Source organism: Hevea brasiliensis, chromosome 11 (genome assembly GCF_030052815.1).
Source record: "Hevea brasiliensis isolate MT/VB/25A 57/8 chromosome 11, ASM3005281v1, whole genome shotgun sequence".
In the NCBI taxonomy this organism is placed as follows: Eukaryota; Viridiplantae; Streptophyta; class Magnoliopsida; order Malpighiales; family Euphorbiaceae; genus Hevea; species Hevea brasiliensis.
In genome coordinates, this window is record NC_079503.1 from 15,682,517 (window position 1) to 15,694,676 (window position 12,160).

At 26.4% G+C, this 12,160-nt stretch overlaps 1 protein-coding gene across 1 annotated transcript; it reads right to left on the minus strand.

The window, feature by feature from the left end:
• Window positions 1-6,030: 6,030 nt before the first annotated feature.
• On the minus strand, window positions 6,031-8,444 carry LOC110663080 (probable indole-3-pyruvate monooxygenase YUCCA4). Its single transcript, XM_021822292.2, has 4 exons — window positions 7,305-8,444; window positions 6,918-7,166; window positions 6,712-6,834; window positions 6,031-6,313 (listed from the first exon to the last, which is right to left on the minus strand). Exons 1-4 carry the CDS (start codon window positions 7,947-7,949, stop codon window positions 6,092-6,094), a joined length of 1,239 nt encoding a protein of 412 aa, XP_021677984.2. The 5' UTR covers window positions 7,950-8,444; the 3' UTR covers window positions 6,031-6,091.
• Window positions 8,445-12,160: the final 3,716 nt, after the last annotated feature.

A 12,160-nucleotide genomic window follows, 5' to 3' on the forward strand; every position in this document is an offset into this window, starting at 1 on the left:
TTTTAGCATTTTACATATAATTACCCTAATTATAATTAAATTAATAAAAATAAAATAAATTTATAAATGCATTTAAATAATAAAATATAATAACTTAAATTAATAATAATAATGAAAGTTTTAAGAAAAATTATGATTTAATCATTTCATTTTAATGAAACTAACTATTTGGTCCCTATATTTTAAAAAATATATTATTTAATTTATGTATTTTACTTCTTACTATTTAGTCTCTCCGTAAATTTTCTTGTTAGTCGATACCTATTAAACTACTATTTAGTCCCTCTATTTTAGTGAAACTAATTAGTTAGTCCATATATTTTTAAAAATATTACTATTTAAGCTCTATATTTTAGTAAAACTAATTAGTTAGTTCTTATATTTTAACAAACATATTCTTAAATGAAAATGAAAATTTTGTTATATGGAGATTAAATTAGAATTTGCATTTTTTAAAATTGTTTAAGTATTTTCATTAATTTCTTGAGCATTATTTTTATGTTTTCTCTATTAAAAAAAATTCTTAGATTATTGTCATGATTATTTCGAGATCTAGGGTAATTGATTAACCTTTTTACGCATATAATTTGTATCAAATTCTATTAAAAGATAAAAAATACAGAGAGAATGAGGCAAGGAAGGGTATGGGAGTAGAGGAAAAGAAATATGAGAGAGAGAGAAATAAAAGAGAATAAGAGAGAAATAAGGGGGAAGGGTCATGTTAGTTTGAGTATAAAAAAATATCAGAATGAATTAAAAGAATAAACATAACCAAATTATAAGGATTAACAAATATATTTTTTAAAATATAGGGATCAATTAATTATTTTTATTAAAATAAATGAATTAAATAGTAGTTTAATTAGTGTTAAAATATTTTGACTAATAAAAAAATTAATGAAGAGATTAAATAATTTAATAAAAATAAAATATAAAAATTAAATAATATATTTTTTAAAATACATAACTAATTAATATATCATAATTAATTTTATTAAAATATAAAAACTAAATAATAATTTTTTCTAGCTTTTAATTCTAATGATAAAACCAAATAAATTTGAAGCTTTACAAATAAAGTTAGGTTATCCGTCGTCAATATTTTAATTCTATATGCATGATATGGACTTAACTTGCACAGATAGCTTCAAAATCAGTTTCTGTGTTAGGGAAGCCCCAAAGTTCCAATACTAGCACAGATGGATAATCTAAACGCGAGGGCCTTTACAGTGACAGAACCTTGAACTAAATGGGCCTAATTACTAAGCAACGAACCCACGAAGCAATGCATTTTGGGCCATGTTGAGACTTGAATTTAGTTCCAATTTGGTATGGACTAAACCACTTGTTGTTTTAGGGGCCGGGGCCAGGTTAAAGAGCTAGTGACAAATATTCATATATGAAGAAATTTTTACATAAATTTAATTTATCATGAATTTAAAATATAATATATATAAAGAGATTTATATAAAATAAGTAAGATTTATATATTTATATTTTAAATTCATGATAAATTAAATATGTGTAATTTTTTTCCCTCGAATATGAGAATTTCTAAGTTGATCACTTACAAAATCGTGGGGCATGGGAAATTATATTGTAAAATTGTGATTTTATGTAAACATATTATACAAAATGATAAATTGATCAGAGAGATAATAAGACTATATCATTTAAAATGATATTAAAAAAATAATAATTAGAATATATTAAACTTAATTTTAAATTAAATTTTAATATTTTCTACCCAATATATTTGAAAAAAATATTTTTTTTCTAATAAAATTATCAATAATAAATCCAACGGCACTGGCACTGAGCGGCATTCTTTTGCATGAACCAAGATAAATCTTGCGTTCTATTAGTTCAATTGGCTTTTCTCCACCTACAGCTCAGATCCTTATCAGAAAATGACAATTTGCCTTGTCGCAAGGGAAAAAAAAAAAACTTTGCTTATTTGTCTTGCCTTAGACTAGCTGTGGCCTATACATATAAAATGAAAATTAATTCTAATAAATTTTCAGGTTTTGAATATGAAGAACTGGGGAAGATGGCCATTGTAAGGTCTTTCTCGCTATAGCATCACTCCAGCATCGTAAAAATTGTCCACATGCTTAGCTATTGGGCCACCACCGAGCTAGACTCTATTGAAGATAAAATTAATATGAGATTAACTAATTTTTTTAATGAAAAATTAAAATTCCCATGACGGTGAAGAAGTCAAGAAAGGTTGGCATAGATAGGTCTGTGTCTGACCATTTAGCATTTCTTCTCATGTCAGGGAGGTGATGCAAATTGCAAAAGCAACGTACCATGGGTTCAAGTGGGGCCCAAGATGGGGGAATTGAACAAAATATTTTTTTTCTCTTATATCATCATCATCTCATCACTACCAAAGGAGCACTAAATGACAGAATATAAACCTTGTCCTCTGCCAAGAGACTAGTGTGTAATGTTAGGAGAAAGGATAGTTTTTTTTTTTTCTTTGCATGGCTCCATGGCATGCATGCACAACCTTCACCAGATCTTTGATCAGTACATTTGCATGCCATGTCATGCCAACCTATACTTGGATTAGATACGAACCTCTGCTCGAGGAATTACATTTTCTAACGCCGTTATTCCACGTTACAAACTCCTCTTCAACAAACAACGCCCGCCATTCCTCTCTCTCTCTCCCTGTGCAAATCATCGTTCTCTATTTTTAAAAAAGTGGGAATTGTGTTATCTTTCTTGTACAGTATTGGTCTCTAGTTGTTTGCATTTTTGCTTGAATGAATTCATTTTGCTCTATGAAGAACAATCCTGGTGTCATTCCAAGTCCTGCAACCAAGTGGAAATTCTTTTCCTGGGAACAAGAATGATTAATAATTTGAAGCAAACAACGCCCATATGTTCAGCTTTCAAAATCATGGCAAGGCCGTTTAATGAGTAAGGGAAATCAGATTTTTGGGAGAGAGTAATTAAAAGCTTTAATTAATTAGCTCTCACGTGAAAGTCTCATTCCGCAAATTATTAACAAGTGTCGTTTCACCATTGGATGGCTATTATTCACGGCGTTAACATATAATTCCTCCTCTGTTTTCTCACACACACACACACACACACAAACACAGAGAGAGTCCTTTCATATCTGCCAAAAAAGGTTGAGAGCAGAGAGCAAAAGAGTGACGTAAGATTCTGATCAATGGAAGGCGTGCTTGGAAGCGTGTGATGTGGATTTCGAATTCAATGCAAGAGAAAACCCAATTTAACTCTATCCCCTCCAACTTGGACTTTTCTTATGGCGGCAGAGCGAGAGAGAGAGAGAGAGAGAGAGAGAGAGAGAGAGGCTGAGCTTGTTGCTTGCATCATCCGAAGCAGAGAGCGAAGGGTTTTGGAATAAGAGAGAGGAAGAGCTGTCAATCGGTTTCTGAGTCCTTCGTACAATACTCTATGCAAAAGAGGCAGAGCCCCATCATTGTCTCAATTATCAGCCCCAGAGCAGAGCTCAGAGTGAAAGAGAAAGAGAGAGATAAACATATAACACAGTACGAAGAGTGGTGAGTGTGATGATACTGCTTATTGCTTAACATGGCATGATCAGGCTACACCCCTCAGTCCTTATATTTGTTTTGCATATAATTTATTTTTTCTGTTATATGTCACGTGCATCACTGACTTGGGACTTGTTTGTCCCTTCATTAATTCTTCGAATTTCATCATGTTTTTAGATATACTCCCTTTTGTCAAATTTTTCTTTCCGGAATTTGCCAAACGTGGTCCATATCTATGCCTCCGTTAGAGTTAACTGTATTGTTAAATCAACTTTTTCGAAGAGTAGGTCATTCTACTTATTTGTATCATACTTTTTAAGAAGTCGATTTCTTGAAAGTGTGTACTTGATAATAGCATTTTAAAGCAAACATGGCGGAAGTGATAAGTTGAGCTCTGATGAAAACCCAAGAGTGGCCCATAGACGTCTAATAGCTGAAACACAGAGATGGGTTAGATGGGTGGAAGCCGGGTTAGGCCCATTTGATGCCTACGTGGTGAGTAAAACCAAACGATGGCTGACACGTGCCTCGGTTTAACCTTCTTTAACGGCATGCAAGGGAAACATGATGGGGCAAATGGAAACGCCATGAGTTGGTTCAAGAAATCGAAACACACTAATTTTAGGCAAACGACAACGGAAGCAAAAAAAGGATTAAAACGAAAGAAGATAAATGTAACTTTACAAAGAACAAAAGGCATAAAAGACAGCATATCTCTATACTGTATACATATTTGCCTTTTCTTCAAAAGATGTTTTCTATAATTCATTTTTAATATTGCTGATAAAATTATTATTAAGAAAAATTTTTTTTAACTATATTAATTAGAGAATTTAAAAATTAATTTAAAATCAGATCTGATCATAAAAATTTTAAAATAATATAATAGTCTTTTTTAAATTATTTTTACCAAATAGCGCTTATATTGAAAATCATCATTAACGCAAAAAACTATGTTCTCTGTACATTGACCTTCGTTGCCATCTTCCCAGGTTGGAACTAAAGTTAATTGATGACATGGCTATTTATAATTCTTGTGTGTATATATATATATATATATATATATATATATATATATATATATATATATATATATATATATATCTTTTGTGTTTGTTTATTTGTGAAAAATATTTTTTTATTTTTTATTTTATAAAAAAATTAAAATTTATTTTCATAAAAAACAAGAGAAAATATAAAAATCTAAATAATAAAAAATAATTTTTTAATTAAAAAAATTATTCATATATTTTATAATTAAAAAAATAAATCATTTTAAAATATATTTAAATTTTATTTTATTTTTAAATTTTAATATTGTATATATTTTATAATAATATAATTAATTTTTATTATTATAGATAAATTTTTTTAATTAACTACAATTTTAGTTATAAAAAATCATATTATAATTTTAATTATAAAAAAGCCATTATTTTTCACTTAAAAATAATTAAAAATATATAATTTTTTTTTGTTCTAAAAGAAAATAGTTAAAATGATTTAAAATTGCTTTTCAAATCATATTTAAATTTTAAAGCATTAAAAAATTAATTTTTTAATTCCCTAGTTAAAGGTTTGACACACATAAATATGAAATTTTAATTTTTAATTTTTTTAAAAAATATTTTTCATAAGATTACCACTATTTTTCTGAACAGATAAAATTGTTTATACTTTTTTAAGTAACGTAAGACTCAGTTGACAAAATAAGTGTCATAAAATAAATAAATAAAAAATCTCTTAGTGAAGTCTGGTTTAAGTAATATTGAGTTTTAATAGTCTTTATATTGTAAAGTTATTTATATTTATTTAATTTTTTAAAATTAAAATTGCATAGCATATAATATATAAATTTGCACTAATTCCTGAACTTCATTTCTCGATAAAAAGAGCGGTACATAGCAGCTTTTATTGCGAATTGCAAACCCAGAGGAGGAAAGAGTTGAGGATTGGGTGTTTCATGTCAAAAATTTTAAAATACAACTGTTTTACAATAATTTATTTTTATTTAAATTTGATCTGTCATCAAATTAAAATATTAAAAATATAAAATTTATATATTTTCATAAATAAATAATAAAACCCACTTACTAAATATATCAATTTTATATTTTATATTTACAATAAATTAAACTTAAATAAAAATTTCTTATATTACTAAACGTTTTAGCTTCATGGTATTAATAATTCAATGATTACAAATGTTTATTTAATTAAAAAAAAAGGTATAGCATTGAGAAATTAAAGAAAACTACTTCACAATTGTCACTATAATTTTAAAAGCAGAGTCTATTCATGAAATTATTTTGTTAAAAAGCAAACAAAGATACATGACAAGTGGACATTAACCCTAGCTTCATACAAAATTGGTGCATTTACAAGACCCATAACATAAAAATATATATATAAAAAAAGAGAGAGAGAGAGATTTAGAATTAGTCCTACCTAGTCAAGATAATGAACAATAAAATAAAAACCTAATCCTAGGAAATTTACCCAAATTTTCATCTATAGTCTTATTATTATTTTTATTTTCCTGCTCCAAACTGTTACTATGATTTTCCAAGTTGGATAACATGGGAATTACAAGATTTGTTGCAGTCCTTGTTTGTCCTCCATTGCTCAGCTATGTGTTGTCCAATTTTAACAGCGTCAGAAGCCGTTCCCAAGAGCCCTCTCCTAGTGAATCCAACTGTGTATAATCCATTCTCTCCCTTCCATCCGTCAGGAAATGGCGTTTTGGGCATACCATCCTTGGTGAAAAGATCACATCCCTGGAAAATCAAAACACCATGAGCAGAAACATTGCAAGATTAGTCTTGTAATTATATGATTTTCCCTCAGGAAAAGAGAACAGAAAGGACAGTTTTCAAGGTGCCTTAGAGCAAATTGCACAATTTAAATATCATGAAAGCAACGTATCAGCAAAGAAAAAACAAATGGAGGAAGCAAACGGGTACGTTCCATAAAGTACAGTAACCCAAAACAGACCCTAACTGATTTTATTCTTTTTTGCATGGGAAAAAAATAAGAGATTTTGCAGTCTGCCCGGTGTGCATGTGTCCATGCCAAAAGAAAAGGATAGATGATTCATATAACAAGACTAGAAATAAAATAAAGACACAACATACAATGCTAATAGCCTCTGCAGGTTCTATATTTTTCTATCTACCTTGAGCCAAGTAGGCACGTTGCTTTTGTACCCAGTTGCGAGGATTATAGAATCAAACTCCTTGTCTTGTCCATCCATAAATTTTACTCCATTTCTTGTTATCTCTTTAACTCCTTCCACCACCTGAAAATTGAAGACCCTTATCACCATTACTTTCAAATCACTACTAATTTATGATCAACTCAGCCAAATATGTTGTTAATCACCTTAATTTTGCCTGATCTTATTTGAGACAATGCACCCACGTCGAGTACCGGAGTCTTTCCTGTGACATTTTTGAGCTCGATTGGGCCGGTTTTCGGTCGCCGGAGGCCTAATTGGTCAGTGTTGCCTAAGGTGAAATTAGCCACTAGTAATAGGAACTTGTCAACTAGTTTTAGAGGGAACCACTTTAAAAGTGCCATGGCTATTCCAAACGTTGACATGCCAAACATTTCTCTAGGTAGTACATGCACCTGTATATATAAAAAAAAAAGAGCATAAAACAAACGTACTAAATCTAATAACATCTTAATAAGAAAATAATAATAATAATAATAATAATAATAATAATAATAAATTATTAAAAATTTATAGATATTGAAAGTACTCACGTTTTTCCTAACAACCATGTGTGGGATTGCATTGTATCTACAGAGGTCCAAGCTTACTTCCATGCCAGAATTGCCACAGCCCACAACTAAGACCCTCTGGTTCTTGAACTCAGAACCAGACTTGTAAACGCTGGTATGTATAATAGGACCATTGAACTTCTCCATCCCAACAATCTCTGGTATTAAAGGCTCAGCATTCTCACCAGTGGCCGCAATAAGCCAACGGGAAATGTATTCTTGATCTTGGGTTTGTACCCTCCAAAACCCAGTAACGTTGTCAAATTCAGCTTTTTGAACGGCTTGCTTGAACTTGGGTTGGATTGAGAAGTGTAGAGCATAGGATTCCATGTAGGAGATGAATTGATGCTTTGTAGGGTACTTTGGGAAGTTATCAGGAAAACCAAGAAGTGGAAGTTCACAGAAGCGTTTGGGAAGGTGAAGTTTGAGGCGATCATATGTTCTTTGTTGCCAAAGAGAAGCTATACAGTCGGTTTTCTCAAGAATCAAAGAAGGAACACCATGTTGAGAGAGGCAAGCCGCAGCAGCTAAACCAGATGGTCCAGCACCTATTATGATAGGTCCATGAACCCACACTTGCTTCAACATATTTTCTTGTTGTTGTTCTTGTTCTTTACAATAACCCATGTTGGAAATCCCAAGAAACAGAAAGAAAGTGAAAGAAAATAAAAATAAAAGAACCTATGCCTTTTCCTTTTAGCTCCCCTGTTTCTTGAATGTATGAAGCTCTGTTTTCTTTCCCTGTGAGAAAATCTTGGGAAGATGAGGTGGGAATTTTAAGAAAGAAAAAGAGTGCGGTGGTGAGGGAAAGGCTAGCAAAGAGTCAATGGGAAGAGAAGAGAAGCGCGTTGACAGTGTGCTTTAAATGCATAGATAACAGAGACTGTAAAACAGAGGTTTTTATGAGAAGTGAAAGAGAGAGAGAGAGAGAGAGAGAGAGAAGAAGAAGAAGAAGAGGAAAGGGTGTGAGAGAGTAGGGATAGTTAATTTAGCAGATAGAAGGAATGGGGTGTAGTGAAGGCGTGAAGGTTAAGGAAAGGATTTGGCCTGCTTCTCAAGCCACTTTCTTCTCACCCTCTCTGCAGAGTTCTGCTTTTTCTTTTTCTTCTGATAGATGTGGGAGATGCGTAGGAGTAGGCAATGCAATGGGCGAACATCAGATATAAATACATTTATATCTGAGGTCCTTTTTTTTATTCAATGTTATTAGTTTTCTTTATATTATTTAATTTCTAAAAATTGTTAAAATCTATCCCATTTTCATCAAATTTTAAATTTCATTTTTCAATTTATTTATAGCCATTATTAAAAACTCAACATTATCACTTTTATTATTTTTTTAATAATTTTATTTTAATAATCATTGATGAAATTTGATGGTAATAAAAAAAAAGTGTGTGATTAAAATTATTTAATTTGATTAAATAATTAAAAATTTTGATGCATTATAGATATTAAAATTAAAATAAAATTTAAAAATAATTGATAGTGTTAATAATGTTGGATCAAATAAAAAATAAAGTGGAATAGTATATCCAAAAAAATAGAGAAAATTACAATAAATTTTCAAAATTTTAAAAGATATAGATAAAATTTTTATGCAGTTTAAAAATTTAACTAATTCTAGCAAAATTAAAGGATTGGATGAAATTGTCAAAACATAATAAAACTCTATTTATTTCACGAAAAATATTTTGTATATGAAAAATATTAAGAAAAATTTTCATAAAAATATTTTTTATTGTTTATTTGTAATGTTGAATTAATAATATGTATTTATTTAATATATATATAAGTATATTCATATTTTAATAGGATTATTAAAATTTAAAAAATAAAAAATATTTTTTTTAAAAAATAGAAATTATTTAATTTATCTTTTAAGTAAAAAAATATTTTTCGTTAACTAATTTTTCTAAATGTCTCAAATACTAAAAGATATAAAAAATATTTAAAAAAATATATTTTTTAAAATAAATAGAGTCTAAATCTTAAATTTTTATAGGCCATTCATGTAGGATGATAATACTAAAAAATTTATAATAATCCACATTAATAACAGATTGGACGAAGATGTTTATTAGTCGGTGAAGTTAAATTTTAAAAATAAATAATACAATCATTAAAATATATAAATAAATTAATAAATTTAAATTGTAATTTAATTTTATCTTGAAAACTCGCAGTTTGATTATTTAGCTGCTAAAAGAGAAAGTGAAGTGGCAAATTAAATGTGTGGAATGTACTTTAATACATGAAGGAAAGAGACATCAAAAGGTCAATGATAAGCTGGTTGTTTAGGAAAAATAATTTTCTAGTTTAAAAGGTAGTGGCGTGATTGGTTTTCTTTGGTAATAATTTTTCATGCTTAATAAAGTTGAGTGATGAAAAATAATTTATATAATTGATTTTAATTAATTTAAAATTAAAATTTTATTTTTATTATTATATTTTTTTTAATAATAATTGAAATAATAATAATATTCAATAGACCTTAATACTAAAAAAGTATATATATTTATTATTTAGAATATTGATCAATAACTTAAAAGGGGATTTTGGTTTAATGTCAATAAAATAGTATTGTTTTTAACTAAACTCCAACAGAAGTTAACTTTGAAATTTCAATTTACAAATGAAAACTATTATTTTATTTTATTTCAATAATTTTTTTCCACCTTAATTTTTTTTTCATCTCTAATCATTTTATAATTTATACTCTTTTATATCATGCGGTATTAAAAATTTCTAAATTATATATTATAAGCTCTGTAATTATTTTATAGAAAATAATTTATATATGAAAATTTTTTTTTTATAAAAAATATTTTATAAAAAAATAAAAATATTTTTCATCATTAAATTATAATAATATTTATATATATAATGTATATATAAATATTTTTATATTTTAATAAGATTATTAAAATATAAAACTACCAAAACTCATATTAAGCCTGATATAGGCATCAAAATTAGCTCAAAAGACTGACTCATAAACCTTTATCACTAAGATTTACATAAAGCATAAAGATCATCAATATTTGACCTACGATATTGCTAATAATAATGGAAAACAAGGTAATACGTGGTCGATTCAATCCATAACTATATTACTAGCACATTGGGCACAAACCACAAAACAAAACGGTAAATGTTACTAGAGTTCAATTTTAGCTCAGTTGGATTCATTCAGTTTAACTCAGTTGGATCAAAATTTGATATTTATTTTTTAAAAAAATTTAATTTTTATGTAAAAAATTCCTTTTATTTATAATCGAATTGAATCAATTACAAATTAATTCAATCTAATTTCAATTTAATTTAAAATGGTTCCAATTAAATTTAAATTTAATTAATTTCAATGAATAATGATTTGAGTAATTTAAAAGTTAATCCATAAGTATATAAAAACAATAAGCTAGTCTCTACATTTTTTAGTTGAAACAATTTAGTCCTTAGAGTTTAATTTCGTTAACAGATAAATTCTTGTTCTCTAAATTGACAATTAACTTTTCATTTAATTTGAAATAATTTAGTTATTTTATTAATAAAATAGTACTTACATATAAATTTTATACTTAATTATTTTTATTTTTTGATTAAATAATTATATATTTTATAAAAAATATTAAATTTTTTTAAAATTATAAAAAATATTTAAATATAAAAAACTAAAAATAGTTAATTGGATAATGATATGCTTTTCTAAATAAGAGAAAATAGTTATAACAAATAATATGTTTTACTAAATTTTTAAATTTAAAGATTATGTTTTAAAATAAAATTTCATTTCAACGAAATTAATTAATATTTTTAAAAAATAATTTAAGTGAATATTTATTTAAAAACAATAATTTTTGAAAATATTTATAAATTATAATTAAATCATAACTTTAAATATTTTTGTATGATTACATATTGCTAAAATAAAATATATCAAATCATATAAAAATAAACCTTTTTGTATAATCTATTCCTTGAAAATCATGTTGAAAGAATTTTTTATTTATTCCAAAACATTTTTATAAATAAAACATTTTTTTTGCAAAATTATAGACCTTAATAAAAAATTTAAGAATTTAGGGAAACAGATTAGTTATTATCAATTATTTGTTAATATTAAGAAAATAATATTATTATCTAATTAACTATTTTTTAGTATTTTATTTCAATACTTATAACTACAAAGAATATGTAATATTTTAAAAAAATATGCAATTATTTAAATTTAAAATAAAAAAGAATTAAATACATAGTTTTGATATAGAGATTATTTTATTAATAAAATAAAATTTTAATGTCTAAATTATTTAAAATAAAAAAAAATAATTAACAGAATTAATGGAGCTAACAATCCATTTAAACAATAATTTTTTAGTGAAATTAAAATTAAAAAATTAAAATCAAAACTAATCTAAAATATCACAGATATTAAATCATGAATTATCCTAATTAATTAATGATTTTAATCAGCCCAATTTCATATCTACTTTTATACTATATTTGGATGAATTGAAAATGGAAAGAAAGAAAATAACTAAAGGAAAATAACTTTGAAAAACATTTTCGCTTGTTGGAATAAGAGAGGGAAAATAAGGGAGGAAAAGAAAATAAATTTTATTTTTCTTTAATTATTTTCTCTCTAAATTGAAGAAAAAATAAGAAATTCAAGTAAAAAAAAATTAAATTTATATTATTTTTTTTATTTTTTTATTAATTTTTACTTTTTTTTTATTTTCTACAAATTCAAACATTAAAAAAAAAATAAAAAAAAATAAAAAATATTTTCTTCCTTTTATTTTCCTTCCTCTCTCAAAATTTATCCAAAATGGGAG

What these genes read in the sequence shown, in the direction of transcription:
- LOC110663080 (XM_021822292.2), bottom strand. Translation starts at nt 7,949, where the DNA reads ATGGGTTATTGTAAAGAACAAGAACAACAACAAGAAAATATGTTGAAG. An exon ending in ACATGGTTGTTAGGAAAAAC is followed by an intron (nt 7,167 to 7,304) that starts GTGAGTACTTTC and finishes TTATATATACAG; the next exon opens with GTGCATGTACTACCTAGAGA. An exon ending in ACGTGCCTACTTGGCTCAAG is followed by an intron (nt 6,314 to 6,711) that starts GTAGATAGAAAA and finishes TTGATTTTCCAG; the next exon opens with GGATGTGATCTTTTCACCAA.